The following is a 17,658-nucleotide window of genomic DNA, read 5'->3' as shown; positions in this document are numbered from 1 at the left end:
GGGTCAGGCACTCCTGTCCTGTCTGGCTAGGGAGACTGGACTGTGCGACACCTGAGAGCTCAGGACCTCAGCCAGGCCCCAAAGAGCCAGAGGGGACCAGGCTGTGAGGGAGAGCAGGGTTTAAGGCTCTGTCCCCATGTCTCTGCTGAGCAACTCCACCCTAGGCCTCCGTGTACTCCTCTGTGAAATGGGATCAATAGTCACACCTGCCTTGTGGGACTTTACAGAAGAACATTGGCATATGGCGAGCATGCCACCAAGGGCCACTTTCTTACTAGCCATGGCCTGTGACCCCTTGTGACCCCCTGGCCTTACAGCACTCAGTGTATAAAGTGCTGCTGTGCAGGCAGTCACACCAGGGTCTGGTCACTAGCAATGATGCCCCCTCTCAGAAACTTTTTTTCTTTCTTTCTTTCTTTTTTCAGTACTGGTGATTGAATCCCGGAGCTCTCTACCACTGAGCCACATCCATACCCCTTTTTATTTTGTTTGTTTATTTATTTATTTATTTATTTAGGGGAGATGCTGGGGATTGAACTCAGGGGCACTCAGCCACTGAGCCACATCCCCAGCCCTATTTTGTATTTTACTTAGAGACAGGGTCTCACCCACTTGCTTAGCACCTTGCTGTTGCTGAGGCTGGTTTTGAACTTGTGATCCTCCTGCCTCAGCCTCCCAAGCCATTGGGTTTATAGGTGAGTGCCACTGTGCCCAGCAGGTTGTTGGGTTTTTTTTGGTAATTGAACCCTGGGGCTCTCTACCACTGAGCCACATCCCTAGCCCCTTTATGTTTTTTGTGTTTTGTTTTTTTTTTTTTTTTTTTTGAGACAGGGTCTTGCTAAGCTGCCCATGTTAGGCTCAAATTTGAGATCCCCAGCCTCCTAGTCACTGGGATTACAGGCGTGTGCCACCGTGCTCAGCTAAGTCTTTCTTTCTTCATCTGACACACAGGCCTCAGGGTTGATGGGATAAATACAGGATTTAAAATCACCCAGGCCTGGGGCTGGAGTTGTAGCTCAGCATGTGTGAGGCACCTGGTTAGATTCTCAGCACCACATAAAAATAGGTAAATAAAATAAAGGTCTATCAACAACTAAAAATCTAATTTTTTTTTTAAATTTTTATTTTAATATTTTTTAAAAATTACCTCAGGCCTGGCTAGGTTCAAATGCAGACTATAGTGGCACCTATCTCTGTCCCTGGGATCAAGCCACCTAACCCCTATGTCCTCAATGTCCTTACCCCTACAAAAATGAGTCATAAGACCACTATATAAATGAGGCCAAAATAAAAGCCTTAGCCCATGAGCAGCCTTGAGGGAAGTCAAGTGTCCTGGGGTCAGTGGAGCAGCACAGAACCCTGAAACTTGCCGGGAGCCCCCACTCACCTGTCCAGGCGGATCTTCTTCCTGGCACTGGCCTCTCTGTACCGTCGCTCGCCCTCCTGGGAAGGAAGCAGGGACAGGTGTGGGGTGGGTGACACAACCAGCTAACCCCAACTCTGCCCCTAACTGTCCCCAGGGCCAGGAGAGGCCTTGGAGCCTCAAGTGGAGCTCATGTCTCATGGGGGCAGCCAGAATTAAAAGATCCCAGCCAGGAAAGTGCAAGGGCACTGGGCTGCAGCACCAGGCCTCCGTGAATGGCCTTGGGGACGCCATCCCCCCATCACTGGGCCTGTTTCCTCCTCTGGGAGATATGGATCCTTAGAGGGCACCTGCAGTGGTCACGTTTACTGGGTACTTGCTGTGAACCAGCCGCTGGCCCACGGACTCCCCCTGCAATGCCATCCACTCTTAGAGCAGCCCCAAGTCCACCCATTTTACATAGGAGGAAACTGATGCTCAGAGCTGTGTGGCTGCCCACAGTCTCAGGGTCCAGGGAGATCAGAGCTCAGATGGCCTGGCCTGGAGCCCACCTAAGTCCCTACTCGTGAGCACCAAAGGCTGCAGCCCCCACCTCAGGCTGGACCCCCACCCCCAGCTACTCCTGCCTGCCTGCTCCCTGCGGCAGGGGACTTTCCTGGAAAGACCGGGTGGCCACTACAAGGTCACTACCTGGTCCATGAGAAGCACAAGCAGCATTTTTGGACAGCCTTTGAGCCCAGGCCCCTGGCCCTCACCCTGTGCCTCTCACTCCCGTCCCCTCATCCTGACAGCCACCACTCTCTGAGTGCCTCCAGGCTTAGCCAGGCACCCCGTGAGCCCCACAGCCTTGGGAGGCAGGGAACACAGACACACCCATTTTATAGATGGGGCTGAAAGCTCAGAAGGCCACCCATGAGAATGTGACGAGGTGAGGTTCTGACCCAAATGCCAGGCCTCTTCCCAATTCTACAGGTGCTTGCAGGACCATGAACACCCGACACCAGCCAGACCCATACACCCAATCCAAGTCCTGCCCAGTGTGCCTTCACCCCAGGGGCACCCCGGGGTCATGGCCAGGACGCTCAGAGCTGGCTGGGCCCCAGCAGAGAACCAGGGCCAGACCCCTCAGTCCCCAGGCCTATCAGAGGCAGAGAAGAGGGGTAGGGAGCTCATGGGGGGCATGGTGCTGCCCAGCTTACCCCAGGCTGAGGCCGAATCCAGGGCAGCTTCTGGGGCTGGTCATCTGCGTCCAGGACCACAAAGGTCATGAAGGCACTGTTGATGTGCCGCCGGTGGGTCTCAGCCTCCTGGCGATAGGCCTCCACGCACACGCCCACCTCCATGCTGAGGGGGAAGGGATGGCTGCCATGCTGGACAGAACTTCCCAGCCATGCCCCTCCCCAGCTAGTGAGCATACACACACACACACACACACACACACACACACACACACACACGGTGCACAGAGTCCCACTGGCAGGAACCTAGAAGTGTCCCCTTCCATCACTGATTACAGAGTGTTTACAGGACACAGAGCACAGGGCCCAGCCTGTGAGACACAGAAATGGATAGTCCTGTCCAGTCAATGCCTCGTGGGCTCACAGCAGGGGATGAGCCTACAAACACAGAAGAAGTCCTAAAAGGTCACGTCGGACCTCAAGGGTCATTGTGAGAGGTGGAGATGGACCACCTCGCTGGAGGAAATGCCCATTCTACAGATTTCCCAGGCGCCCTCACAGCCAGGCGCTACCAGCTCAGTCGCTGCTACACTCGTGCTGTCCAGGACCCTTGACCCTGCAGGGTGGGTAGCAGGGGAGTCAGGGGAGCTTCCAGAGGAGGGAACACTGGCGCTGCACTTGGGTGAGGTGGAGGGACCAGCAGCCAGGCAGGGTCTAGATCCAGTTGACAGGGTGAAGGTCTTGGCAGGTTTGCATGAAGCTCCTCTGTGGGGTCAGGGAGCACCCTAAGCCCCACCCAGCCCAGCTCCTCACCTATGCTTGAAGGCGTTGTTCACGATGGCCTTGAGCACCAGACGGTCTCCAACCTGGGACGGACCTCGGAAGTGGAACATCTCTATAGCCTTCAGTGTGGGGTGCCCACGGCAGAGCCGGCTGAGGGGCAGGGAGTGAGGAGACAGGAGATGTGTCCCCCAGGGCTTCAGCCACTGACCTGCACCAGCCTGAGCATGCCCCCACACCCAGACTCATCCTGGGACCAGAGTACCACCCTCTAACCCAACCCAGAGACAGTTCTGCACTGAGTCCCATTTCCCAGCTTAGAATACTGAGGTCCATGTGAGTGGCTAGAAGGAGCTGAGTTTAGGAGACAGAAGAAAGCCTCTTCCCCATCTTCCTCCCAATACCTTAGTAAATACCTTAGTACCTGCTAAGCCCCTCTCTCCCAGAGTTGTCATTCAAGGGCTACTGAAGCACTCCTCCTCCAAGAAGCCCTCCCTGACCATCCAGACTCTCCCTCTCGTCTGAGACCTCATTGCACTCATAGTCAAGGACTGTCCCAAATAGCACTGCTTAAGTACCTCTCCCCCAGGTTAACACGGAGAAGGGCCGCCTGAGCCAGGTTCTAAGGATGAGGAAGAATCGGCCTGGGGGAGGGCATGGGCTGGGAGGACATTCCTGGAAGAAGGGACAGCAAGTATGTTCAGGGAGATATGAGAGTGTCCACTAGTGAATGTCAGTAACCAAAACTATTAAAAAAAAAAAACCCTGATATTTAGAGTAGAACAAGCCCCGGAAGGTACAGGGGTTACAGGAGAACAGCAATTGTTATCACCACCAGGAAGAAGGAAACGGGCAGGGGTGGCTTTGAGGGCGAGGTGGCAGGTTAACAAAGCACCATGGGGGCTGTGTGGCAGGAGGCCACACCAGGATTGGAGCCAGGGGCCAGGAACGCAGAGCATGGGAACAGTGACAGCGATGGCTTGATTTAAAGAGAGTGGAAATTGTTGGGGAAAGCGGGCAGGGCCAGACCAAGGGGAGGCTGCAGGGCCTGGCCAGGGCTTGGTGTTTCCCAGGAGTTCAGGGGGAACAAGGTGGACTCTATGAGTGGAGGAAAGAATGGTCAGCTCACAGGAAACCCTTTTTCTCTGGTTCTCCAAAAACCCTGGGTTACCCTAATGAAGAGCCAAGCTTCTGAGGCCTTGCTTGGCAGGGCCAGCAAGTGTCCCCAGCCAAGGGAGCACCAAGGGGAGGAGGAGCAGGGAGGCAAGCAGAGCCCAGGCCCCCACCTGGCTGCAATGGTAGCCACGTTCTCCATCCAGGCCATGATCTGACCCCCAAAGGTGTTGCCCTGGTGGTTGGCATGGGGGGGCAGAACCAGCTCCACGCTCTCCACGCGGGTCTTCTCAGCCGGCACCATGCAGCTGCAGTCCCTGCTGTCCAGATCTGGCCAGGGAGGGGACAGGGGGAAAGAGGCAGGGAGGTGAGGAGGCCACCAGGGAAGACGCACCCCTGCAGCCCCGGGATCCCACCCTACCCTGCTGCAGCCACCCAGGATCTTTAATCTGTTAAGCAACAGGGAAATGGGTGCAGGCGTTCCTGGGTGAGAGGTGGAAGGTCACTGAGGTCACTGATATGAGCCTGTCTCAGGGAAGAGACCGGAACACCTGGTCTGAACCCCACACCTCACACAGGCTGTATGACCTTGGGCAAATCAAGGACCCGCATGGACCTCAGCTGCTCCATCTGTGAAGGGCAGGTGTCAACCCACCCCACCGTCTGAAGGTGAACTGTGATGGTGGTTATAAAGGGCTCGGCTCCAGACTCAGTGGATATACCTGAGAAAGAGAAGCTCTTCCCACCTCTGTCCTGATCATTCCCTGTCCCTTGCAGCCACAGCCTTAGGATGCCCTGAGTAGCAGGGGCCAGAGTGTGAGGGGGGGGGGGCCTTGGGCTTCTGAGCTTGACACGCCCCTCCCAGCCCAAGGTGGTGCCATTTGTCTCCTGTGTCCTATGGAGACAGCCCTCTGCAGGGAGGGCCCATAAGAGGAGTGGCATTTCACTGTGCTGACAGGTTCTCCAAAATGCCACCGGCGGGCTGGGGGGCAGGGGGAGCAGGAGCTGAGGATGACCCTGGCCCAGATCTGGAGGTGGGATAGGCAAGGCACTGGCAGGATGCAAAGAGGACTTGCTTAGCTGGAGCTGGAGTGAGTAAAGCGACTGCACCAGATGGGGCTGCAATCAGCCCAAAGGCCCGGATGTCAGACAAAGGCACCTGGACTGGCCCGTGGGGAGAAGGCTGTCAGGACAGGAGGGGTCCAGGAGGCTGAAGTGGGATGGATGGATGTAAGGAGGCCAATGGGAAGAGCTGGGAATCCCAAGCTCAGTGTCCTGCTTTCGCTGGGGTTAGCGACTTCTACCTGCTTTCCCTCTACATGGGCAGCTGAATCACCTTTTATTTGTCCTCAAATCCCTTAAAGACCTTGCACTTGAACATTCTAGAGATTGGGTAAGAAATTCAATGTTGCCTCCAGGCCTTTGCCAGACTATGTGCTCTGTCAGGAACACCTTCCTTCATCTCTCCGAAGAAGGTCTTCTTGTGCCGATGTAGACTGACCTCCAGAGATTTTAGAGACATGGAGTGGGGGGAATCAACACACAGCACAATGTGTCCTACATGTTCCCTTTTTGGTGAAAGCATGGTGCTAAATAATGCACACTATGCTTAAATATGCAGGGAATACTTCTGGAAAGGGATTGAAAACCAGGTAACAGGCTGGGCTCAGGAGGCTGAGACAGGAGGATCGAGAGTTCAAAGCCAGCCTCAGCAACAGCAAGGCGCTCAGCAACTCAGTGAGACCCTGTCTCTAAATAAAATACAAAATAAGGCTGGGGATGTAGCTCAGTGGTTGAGTGACCCTGAGTTCAATCCCTAGTACCAAAAAAAAAAAAAAGATAACATCTAGGCAGAGTGGTGCACACCTATTATTATCCCAGCAACTTGGGGAGACTGAGGCAGGAGGACCACAAGTTCAAGGCCAGCCTCAGCAACTTAGTGAGAGCCTATTTCAAAATAAAAGGGCTGGGGAATATAGCTAAATGGTAGAGCACCCCTGGGTTCAATTTCCAGTGCCTCAAGAAAAAAAAATACCTCTGGGAAAGTAGCCTAGGTTTTGGGTTAGGAGGGAGTCTTGGTTTTTTATCTATATCCTTTGGGAGATTAAAAAAAATACACACACACACAGGTGCTTCTTTAAAATCCTACAGTCTTTGAGTCCTAGCTCAACACTACCTTCCTAAACACCTTGGTTCCTAGAGATTCAAAATGCATTTTGTGGCCAACAAAGGGATCTCTATGTATCCTATCACCATATCCATGGCTCTTGGGGACTGGGCTCCCAGGCTCTGGGCTTCTGTGTACTGGGGTCCTGGGCACTGGGTAAGAGGCTCAAGAATTTCCTTTCTCTGGGGGAGCCCAGGAGGCCAAGAAGGCTAGACAGGCCTGAGGCCACAGGGGCAGAAGTCCCTAGGAGGATCCCTTCCTCTCTGCCCAGTGGGGCCCAGCACAGGGCCCACATTTATTGATATGCAGGACATGGGCCGCCATCCCTCTACGTGGGCTGCTCACCTTCCTGGATGGCATAGTTGGCCAGGAGGCCCTTGATGGTGTCTGCATAGACCAGGCGCATGCGCCGGCGCTCAGCTGCCACACTGTGCTCGGTTTTCTCCTCCTCCGTCCGTGGCGTGATCTGCTTCAGCTTCACCTGTTGGCCAGGGCACAGCGGGCAGGTGCTCAGGACAAGGTCTGTCTCCCAGACCACGGCATGCCTGAGGCTGGCACCGACTAGGCTGGGATGCTGGTGGGTCCCGAGCCAGTCTCCTCTCCTGGGGCTCACCTTCCTGCCTCCACCTTGATGTCCCCCCAGCTCCCCTCTTGGGCAAAGTCCCAGGTTATAGAGGGGTCATTGTGAACATGAGGAACGCTGATGAAACTTCTTTGCATGAGACGTGCAGAGAGGGGTGAGGGGAGGAGGAGGAGGTAAGGGTTGGATGGCAATGAGCCTTCCTCCCGGGGCTGTGGCCCGGACCCGCCATGACAGGCAGCACGAAGGCAGGCAGCAGGCACCTACCTTGGTAAGTTCCCTATGGGCCACAAAGGTGGCCAAGGCCTTGCACACATTCCACTGCTTCTCAGAGCACAGATCCTCAGAGGCCACCTGGATGCCCACCTGGAGAGGAAGAGTAGGAGGGAAGAAATAGCCCATCAACTGGAGGCCCTCATCTGGACAAGACAGGAAGAGCCACTCCAAGCTGGGCTTCTGGGATTCCCATAGCCCCCACCAGGCCTAAGCCAGAGGCCTGTGGCTGGTTCTGACTCTGCTCCTGGCTCCCTGGAGAATCTTGGGCAAGTCACTGCTCTTCTCTGAGTCTCAGTTTCCTCATCTGTAGAATGCGAGTGATCAGAGCTACGCTCTCAGGACTACTGAGAAGACTAAAATGAGACTGTGTCCACAAAAGGTAAAATGTTGGCCAAATTCAAAGGATGGACACCTGGGGGTTCCTGGGCAGGACCTGGGCATTTGAAGTGCCCAGGGGCATAGTCAGGGATCTGCTGTCCTAGCTTTGGTGGCTCAGCTGGACGAGGTTGCCTGGGCCTGCAGTCCACAGGGAGGAAGCGGAGTCCCCCACAGAGCACAGGGCCCTGTGCATCACCACACAACACCCCTGACCACCACCCCTGCAACACAGGAACCATGTTCCCATTTTACAGATGAGGAGACAGAGGCCAGGGGAGGTAAGCTAATGGGTGGAAGCCCAGCACTCTTCCACTGTGGCCCCTGTGCCTCTGGGATCAGACACAACAGCTGTCTTCCCTTGATCCCCACAACCACCCAGCTGCCAAAGAGGGCCTGGGCCACACTGTAAACCATGTGGCTCAGTGATCTAAGGCAAGGCCCTTCCCTCTGCCGGGCCTCAGTTTTACTGTCTGTGCTATGGGATGTTGGACAGGAAGCTCTTAGGACCCTCCTATCCCTGCCAAACAGTTCAGAACTCTGCTGCCCCAACCAGGTCTCTGCAGCTAAGTGTGCCTGGGCTGGAGCTAAGAAGAACGGGAAGGAGGAAGGCCCACCCTAACCCCAGGCAGTGCCCACCCACACACCTCCATGCTGGAGTTGAAGGCCCGGTTCACCTTGGCCTTGATATTCACCACTTGTCCAACACTGGGGAGAGGAAAGCAGGAGGTGAGCCTTCCAGAGGGGACAGGGGAGGGAACCACAGTAGCTCTGCTGGGGGAACTGGCAAAAGGGACTTCAGGGATCGCAGGAGGTATTCCCATCTGTGACATCACAGAGTCCTCAAAGCAGGCCAGGGAGGCAGTGTGGGCACCCACTTTGCAGGTAGGCAAGCTGAGGCCAGGAGAAGTGGCCTGGGGTCACTGTCTCCCTTCTTCCCCCAATCCCTTGTTCAGTTAGAGCTGAGCTTCTTTCTACTCTTAGCTCCACGGTTTGCTCTATGGGGCAGCCCTCCCTGTCTTCCAGTCCCCATGAGGGTCATCCTCCAACCCCTCCCAGTGGACTGACTAGCCTCCCACAGCCCTGAAGCTCCACTGCGGAAAGAACCAGTACTTCTGTTTCGTTTGGGCTTGGTTGAAGGAGCAAGCCCTCTACCACCAAGCCACACCCCCAGCCCCAGGGGCCTGTGTTTTGCTCGCCATTGGCTCTCCAAGGCCCGGCACAATGCATAGGGTGGGTCCTCAGTAAATAGAGGCCACCTGAATTGATGAATTCCACATTTATTGAATGCCTACTAAGTGCAAGGGGATATCCAGAGAGGGTGGATAGGGAAATGGAAACATTTAAAGAATGAGTGCCATGTGCCAGGCACTGTGCATTACCTGGTTTGAACCTCAAAAATAAGCCTTGCAGGTAGGTTTGGGAGCAACTGAGCATCAGAGAGGTTAAGCCATTTGTTCAAGATCACGCAGCTAAAAAGTGACAGGGCCAGTATTCTAGGTGATTGTGTTGGCTGCCCAACCCCACTTTTTCCAAATGGAGCCTATCCTTCTGGAATGTTTCCCATGTCCAGGTAAATCCTCAGGGGAGCCACCCAGCCTGCCCTCTGCCTAACTGGAGACAGCAGTGAGAGACCAGCTGGTGGGCTATGGGGGTGAGAGGACAGGAGGCTGGAGAGCTGGCCCTATTCAATCACAGTGTGACTTTGAGAAGTTCTTTTTATCTTTCTGCACCTCGGCTCATGAACATGGAAACACAGTGCTAACTTCAGATTACACTGCCTCCTGCCCAAGCCTGGGACGAGCTCACTCCAAGACACCTGCTGGCCAAGGGCCCACAGTGAGCACAATGAGAGGCTGACTGTCACACTGCCAAGCTATGTGACCTTGGGAAAATCACTTCACCTCTCTGATTCCACTTCCTCGTGTTTGAAGTAGGGGAGTGTGTGCCTACTGCCTGTGCTTCTAAGGGTCAGGAGAGATGAAGAGTGGGCCTGACCGGCCACTGAGCACTGCATGTGCTCAGGTGCTGCATGTTTGACTTCTGTTCATGTTGTCACGTGGGGGAGGGCCATGTTAAGTGACACATGCTAACAAGGTGGGAAATAAAGTGAATAAAGTGGCATGATGTCTGCAACTCATTTCAAATGGCTCAGAACCAAAAAAAAAATAAAATTAAGAGAGAGAAAGAGAGAAAATGTTTTATGTTTTATTTATCCATGTCTAGTTAAAGCAAATGTAGCAAATGTTAAGTAATGGATCTCGTAATGGTGACCATTTCACTACTCAGATTTCTACATGTTTGGAAGTTTTCATGATCAAAAATTAGAAAAGAGGTGGGGATACAGCTCAGTTGGTAGAGTGCTTGCCTAGCATGTACAAGGCCCTGGGTTCAATCCCACATGCCCTCACCCCCCAAAAAAAAAGAAAGAAAAAGAAAAAAATTCAATTTCCTCTGGTCCCCAAAGTACAGCAGTTCCCCTCATGTCCACAGCTTGATATCTACAGTCAACTGCACTCTAAAAATGGTAAATGGAAAATTCCAGATGTTATTATTATTAATAACTTTTATTAAAGTATATTTTTATAATAGTTCTATTTTATTATTAGCTATTGTGGTTAATATCTTACTGTGGCTAACTTATGAACTAAACTTTATCATATGTGTGTATAGAAAAAAACACAGTTTACAAAGGGTTTGGTACTGGCCACTGTTCCAGGCATCCACAGGGGCTCTTGGAACATATTCCCACAGATAAGGCAGGGCTGCTGTAAGAAAAAAAAGTCTGGGGCTGGGGCTGGGGCTCAGCAGTAGAGCGCTCACCTAGCAGGTGCGAGGCCCTTGGTTCGATCCTCAGCAGCACATAAGAAGAAGTAAATAAAATAAAGGTATTGTGTCCAACTACAACTAAAAAAAAATATTTTTTTTTTAAAAAAGTCTGTTTTCTGTGTAAGAGGACTGGGGATGTAGCTCAGTGTAGAGGACTTGCCTAACATTCATGAGATGAATCTCATGAATCTCACAGGCACCAGGATAATTGTACTCAAAGAAAGAGATTTGTGATTCTCTCCACTCCGCCCTGTCCTCCTCCCCAGCTCACCCAAAGCCAAGCAGATGCCACTTAGACTTTGGAGCTTGTTTTCCTCCCAACTGTCCTGTATCCCAGCACTCAGACCACGCTGGCTCCTTCAGGGGCCCCCACAAGCCTCCAGCTCCCTGACACCCTCCAGGTAGTCTTCACAATGCTGAAGGGTGGCTCCCCATAAACTAACCTGAACCCTGTAAGCCCTTCTGCAAGACCAATTACTCTCAGCAGACAGAGGAAAATGTTAAAGTATATATTCCATGGTGATGCTAACAGCAAAACCCAGAAAACGGAGAACTCTAGGGGGAAAATACCAGGTTCCTCAACAAACAAATGTCAAGGGAAAAAAACAGAGAGAGAGAGAGGGATGGAGAGAGGAGAATCACAATTCAAGGCCAGACTCAACAACTTAAGGAGGCCCGGTGTTAGGGATGAGCAAGTATTATCTAAAGATGTTTTTAAAAAGTGATCAGGTGTGCTACTCAGGAGGCAGGAAGATTGCAGGTTCAAAGCCAACCTCAGCAACTTATTAAGACTGTTTCAAAATAAAATTTGAAAAAAAGATGGAGATGTAGCTCAGCGGCAGAACATTCAAGGCCCTAGGTTCAATCCTTAATACTGAAAAAGAAAAGAAACGGGGGGGGGGGGGGTGGTGAAATAACTTGGACTGGGGCTTAGCTTAGCAGTAGAGCACTTGCCTAGCATGTGTGAGGCACTGTGTTCGATTCTCAGCACCACATAAAAATAAATTAATTAAAGTATTTTTAAAAACTTATACATAGCAACTGGTTGACTTTCAAACTTATTTGCATTCTGACTTGAATGACAAAAATAAAGATAAAGCAAAAAAAATTAAAACAAGGTGGGGCTGGGGATACAGCTCAGTTGCTAGAGTGCTTGCCTCGCATGCACAAACAAGGCCCTAGGTTCAATCCCCAGCACCACCAAATAAATAAATAAATAAACAAACTCCTGAGACAGTGCGGGCATCTGAATACTGACAACATTGATTTTAGTGGGATATTACTGTTAATTTTTTTAGGTGTTGAAGTTATGTTTTAAAAGAATACTTAGTCCTTAGAGCTACATTTGGAAATATTTTTAAATGGCAAAAGCAGAAACAAACCAAAACCTTCTCCAGCTTTCCTCAGGTGTATCCACGCCTTTCCAGGCCACCAGCAATGCTCCAGACCCCTCCCCTAGTCCTTCCCCACTTTCCCTGCCACCCACAACCCCCTCCACCAGACTCACCTTCACTGGTTGGGCCCATAGCAAATCCATCCTTTGTGCTCTCTACCCCCAGCCCCTCCAGAGAAGACAACCTATATCAGCAGCAGGGACCCAGAGTAGGCCAGACATGGTCACAGGCCTCCAAAGCATTGCTCTATACAGAGCTGACAGTACTGCAGCCAGCTCAGACCTCCTCCAGGAAGACCCCTTGACTACCCTCCATGGCACCACCCTCACCCACAGACATGGGAAATGTAGCCCATTGGTTGGAACAGGGACTTGGGTCAGACCAGCAGCCTGGTAGTATTTCCTGGGTCTTCCACCAGCTGTATAACCTTAAACAAGTTACCTTACTTCCCTGTGCCTTAGTTTCCTCCTTTGAAAAATGAGGGTACTAATAGCCATGACCTCATAGTGTTGTTCTGAGGATTAAATAAATTATCATATTAAAAAGGCATGCCAAGCTGGACACAGTGCCTATAATCCCACTAACTCAGGAGGCTAAGGCAGGAGAATCACAATTCAAGGCCAGACTCAACAACTTAAGGAGGCCCTAAGCAACTTATTGAGACCCTTCCTCAAAATAAAAAATAAAAAGGGATGGGGATGTGGCTCTGTAGTTAAGTGCCCCGGGTTCAATTCCTGGTACCAAAAAAAAAAAAAGGCATTCCAAATAAGGTATTGATGATATGGGTTCATTAATTATGACAAAGGTGCCCTATAAATATGTTAATAATCAGGGAACTGGGTGTGGGATATATAGGAGTTCTGTACTATATTCAGAGATATAACCTTATGGTAAATGTAAAACTATTTTGAAATTTAAAGTATTTTGAAATGTATGACAAGCATCTAAATATCAAAATTCACATTATTAGTGTGGAACTTTCTATTTTTCACAATGTCTTTGTGGAGCTGGGGCTCAAACCCAGGGCCCTGTGCACAATGGGCACATGATCTGCCACTGAGCTCCACACCCACTTGGAATGGAAATTGTTCCTGCATCTGCCTCCCCTGCAGTCTGGGAGCTCCTGGGAACAGAGATCATGCTCTAATGGACTCTGTGTCCCCAAACCCAGCATGGCCCCAGTCCAACTAACATTAAGTATGTAGTGAATGACTAATGAGCACTGGAATGGCCAAACGTCTCCTTAACTGGGACACACAGGGCACCAGGCAGTCCCAAATAAGCCCTTGGCACTTGGCACTTGACTCCCTAGGTACTGATGGCAAGCTAGGAACGGGCTGGAGACAGAGCTGTGCGGGCAGCCCCTGCAGCCTGTCCCAGTGGAGGACTCAGGATGCTTCTGGAGTCCCAGAAGCAGGCAGGGACCAACAGGCAATGTCAAGCTCAGCTCGATGTAACCAGGACAGTCATTAGAAAGAGAAAAAGGTCTCCCTCGGGTAATGAGCACCTTATCAACCTGGGCGTGTGTGAACACAGGGAGATGGGCGAAGTTTCAAGCTCAGGCTTTGCCAAGGAAGTTTGCCTAGGGGCCTCCCTACAGTGCAGTAACCAGTGACCACAGACAATTTCCAAGCTCAGAAAGGCATTCACTGGTCAAGCCTAATGCCTTCGATGTTCTGATAAGAAAACCAAGGCCCAGAGGGAAAGACTGACCTCCCCAGAATGACATAGTCCTTGAAGGACCACAATGACATCTCAGCAACGCCCAACTCCAAACCACTTCCTGAGCCCCACCCTGGCAGAGGGACCCAGCCCACTGCTGCCCAGAGACCCAGCAGACAGGTCCTTGCCCCCAGAAGCTGCCCTTCTTCCATATTCAAAAGCCTGATAGACTCCAGGCAGGGTCATGGGGGAGTGGCCATGGGTTTGTGGCAGGGAGACTGGAAGGACCTTGAAGCAGGAGCTGCTTACCTGATGGTGTGCTCAAAATAGATATCGTCCATGGAGGCTGTGACACAGGGGCAGCCAGCGTGCCTCTCCGCTGGCATCAGAAGAAGAAAGCCAGATGTTAACAGGCTTCCCACGTCACTGGCCTCTGATCAAATGTCACCTCTCCCCAAGAGGCTTCTCCATCTGCCCAAGCCGAGGCCACCCCAGCCTTCTCCCAGTCCCTTCCCACCATTACCACATTTTAACCCTATTTTATAAATCTGGTTCCCTGTGTCTAGTGACCTGCTAGACTGGGAAGTACCTGAGGGCAAGGATTTCTACCTGTCCTGCTCATCGCTGCACGAGGCTCCCAGAGCAGAACCCAGCATAGATTCTCAGGCCAGCAGCTGCTGGATGAATGGGTGATCATGCCACACTGTCTAGCCTGACTTCCTGAGCACCCACACCTCACCCACCTGTTCCCTTCCCTGAGCCTTCTCACCCTCAAGACTTGCTCACCTGCCTGGCATGTGTAAGGCACTAGGTTCAATCCTTGGAACCACATCAAAATAAACAAAGACCTGTTCAGGTGCCCTAACCCCTCAGAAACCCCTCCCTGTCCCCAGAGCTGGGTCAGGGTCTCTCAAACAGGCAGTGGGGTCCTCCTGCATGCCCCCCCCCCCGAACTGCTCCACCAGGCTGGGAGCTCCCAGTGGGCTGGAGACACCATCACAGCAAAGAGAATGAAGCAAGCTCTGCAGCTCCACTCAACATAGGGACCACCATCAGCAGCCTGTCGCCATCGGTGCTCAGGGCATTTTCAAACCCGTGGTGAAGCAGCCCTGTATATGGCTGCACTGGGTGGAAGCAGGGACCTCAGGGCACGACACCAGTACCCAGGGCTGTGGGCCCTGGGGGAGTGGGAGGGCTGCCCTGAGCACTGGGAAACTAGGAGAGCACTTCAGGCACATGGACCAGCATGGGCAAAGGAGACACTCAGGGGACAGTAACCATCTCTGAATAGAGGCCCCTGCTCTGGGTCTGTGGGGCCTGTGGCTGGAGATGGCCAGGCCAAACGCAGCCTCACCGGACAGACAGGCCATGGTGTCGATCCACTTGAGCAGCTGCCCGACGCTCAGTTCCCCACGATGGTTGGTGTGGCAGGGCAGCACCAGCTGGCTCATCTGCACCTCCGTGGGGTTCCGGTATCCCTCACCCTCTGCCATGTCGTCGTCGTCTCCAGCACGTGAGACTGACTTGCGGGACGTGCGGCTGGAGAACACAGAGGCGAGGCCCTGGAGAACACGGAGGCAGAGAGATCAGCTCTCCCCAGGGTTCTTGGGTCTGCCAAGCCCTGAGACCTTATGGCCCCAGGGAGAGGAGAAGCAGCCCAGGGCCACCTCCCACCAGCCCCACCAGGAGAGAGGGGAGAACCCTCCAGCCCATGGTCTCAGACCCCAAAGGCTCCTTGGAAGCCACCTGTGCTGTTTCCTTTTGGCCAACAAATCTGACCTAACACAACTTTGGACCTGAGAAAGGGGGAGAGAAGAAGAATATAGATACTTCACTTCCTCACTTCTGCCTGTGGGATAACTTTTGAAAAGTTTTGCTTTTTTTGGTGCGAGAAATTGACCCAGGAGCACTCAACCACTGAGCCACATCCCCAGCTGTTTTTATTTTTTATTTTGAGACAGGGCCTCCCTAAGTTGCTTAGGACCTTGCTAAATTGCTAAGGCTAGCTTTGAACTTGTGATCTTCCTGTCTCAGCCTCCCGAGCTGCGGGGATTATAGGCATGGGCCTTGGCACCAGCCTAAGAAAGAAAATTCTTATACATGCTTCACAATGGATGAACCTGGAAGACACGCTAGTCACAAAGGGACAAATACTGTGATTTCATTCACAGGAGGTCCGTAGAGTAGTCAAATTCAGAGAGACAAAAGAATGACAGCAGTCAGGTGTGTTGTCACACACCTATAGTTCTAGCAACTTGGGACGCTGATGCAGGATGATTGCAAGTTCAAGGCAAGCCTGGGCAACTTAGTGAGACTGTTTCAAAATAAAAAGGGCTGGGAATGTAGCTCAGTGGTAGAGCACCCCAAGTTTCATCCCTAGTACTGTAAAAAGAAAGAAGAAAGAGGGAAGGAAGGAACAAAAGAATGAAGGACGGACAGTGGTTACCAGGGGCTAGGGAGGAAGAAATAGGGAGTTACTGTTTATTAAGTATAGAGTTTCAGTTTGGGAAGTTGAAAAAGATCTAGAGACGGTTAGTAAGAATAGTTGCCTGATTGAAAATGTGCTTAATGCCTCTAAACTGTACACTTAAAAATATTTAAAACGGCCGGGTACGGTGGCACATGCCTGTAATCTCAGTGGCTCAGGAGGCTGAGACAGGAGGACTGTGAGTTCAAAACCAGCCTCAGCAACAACAAGACGCTAAACAACTCAGTGAGACCCTGTCTCTAAATAAAATACAAAATAGAGCTAGGGATGTGGTTCAGTGATTGAGTGCCCCTGAGTTCAATCCCTGGTACCAAAAAAAATTAGGGGCTGGGGTTGTGGCATGTGTGAGGCCCTGGGTTCGGTCCTCGACACCACATAAAGATAAAAAATAAAGGTATTATGTCCATCTACAACTAAAAAATATATTTTAATGGTACATTTTAAAAATGTAAATAATGCAAACACTCCAATTAAAAGGAGGTCAATAAAGCAAGAACCAATAATGAAGAAAAAGAAAAGGGAGAGAGGGAGGGAGGGGACTGACCACTCTATGCAGGGAGGCCTAGGGAGCTAGTGAACCTGCAGTAGTCCAACTGAAAATTGTTCCCATAAAAGTGCTTCAGGAAGCAGCTCTGATTTCGTCCCCACAGGCCCTTTCTTGAGCTCCTGGGCTCTTCAGTTGGCATCAGGAGCCTCCAGTGGGTGCTAATGCCTTCCGGCACTCGGATCTACTGACTGGGAGGGCTCTGGGCAGTCACTGAGCAGCTGTCTGATCCAGGGCAGGACCGCAGCAGCTGCCAACTGGAGAATAAGGAGGGAAGGTCTTCAAATGCACTCAGGAGAGATGGAGTCTCAAGCTTGAAGCCCATCCTGTCTTACTCTCCAGGCAGGACAGGGGGCCATGCCCATCAGCCCCTCTGATGGGGGCTAGGGAGGCAACCTGCTGTCCCTTCTCTCTGGGATACCCTCCTGGTCAGTCTGTGAACTCAGGATCTGGGCAACCCTGTGTGTGAGAAAAATGAGAGGCAGGCACGTGGTGCCAATTGTCACAGCCAATGCCAACTCTAGGGGAGTGACAACAGTCACAGCTAACATTTATATGGTATTTAAGTGTCCACATAGTCTGCCTTAGCAGATTATTTTACGTGTATTAATTCAATTTTACGTGTATTAATTCAATTCCATTTGTACAACAAACCTGTGGGACAGGTACGTTATTATCCTCATCTTGGAGATAAGGAAACTGAGGGTCAAGGAAATAGCAGAGCCCGGCTCCCATCCCTGAGATCTGGAGCGGTCTGAGCTCCTTCCCACCACACCAAGACCCTTGCAAGGTTTCCTAGGCCAAGATGAGGAGTCAGGGTCCTGGGCCTCGGATGTAGCAGCAAAAAGTGTCCTGATCAGATGGCGGGCCCCTAAGCTGCAGGAGGGAGCAGTGCTGGCTCCTGTGTTG

At 51.9% G+C, this 17,658-nt stretch overlaps 1 protein-coding gene across 4 annotated transcripts in view; it reads right to left on the bottom strand.

Moving 5' to 3' along the window:
• The window catches only part of Acot11 (acyl-CoA thioesterase 11), a 45,496-nt gene that overhangs the window by 6,387 nt on the left and 21,451 nt on the right, over window positions 1-17,658 (bottom strand). For all 4 annotated transcript variants that reach the window (XM_071617871.1, XM_071617872.1, XM_071617873.1 and 1 more), the window contains exons 2-10: window positions 15,072-15,279; window positions 14,027-14,096; window positions 8,480-8,540; window positions 7,449-7,547; window positions 6,947-7,082; window positions 4,608-4,764; window positions 3,355-3,474; window positions 2,563-2,707; window positions 1,388-1,443 (exon numbers count right to left, since the gene is read on the bottom strand). In XM_071617871.1, the coding sequence (XP_071473972.1) occupies window positions 1,388-1,443; window positions 2,563-2,707; window positions 3,355-3,474; window positions 4,608-4,764; window positions 6,947-7,082; window positions 7,449-7,547; window positions 8,480-8,540; window positions 14,027-14,096; window positions 15,072-15,279 (1,052 nt within the window). The remainder of the gene's footprint in view (window positions 1-1,387; window positions 1,444-2,562; window positions 2,708-3,354; window positions 3,475-4,607; window positions 4,765-6,946; window positions 7,083-7,448; window positions 7,548-8,479; window positions 8,541-14,026; window positions 14,097-15,071; window positions 15,280-17,658) is intronic.

This window comes from Marmota flaviventris, chromosome 10, assembly GCF_047511675.1.
Source record: "Marmota flaviventris isolate mMarFla1 chromosome 10, mMarFla1.hap1, whole genome shotgun sequence".
Taxonomy (NCBI): Eukaryota; Metazoa; Chordata; class Mammalia; order Rodentia; family Sciuridae; genus Marmota; species Marmota flaviventris.
Note: the sequence above shows the minus strand (reverse complement) of the source record. Positions and strands in the feature narration are given on the sequence as shown.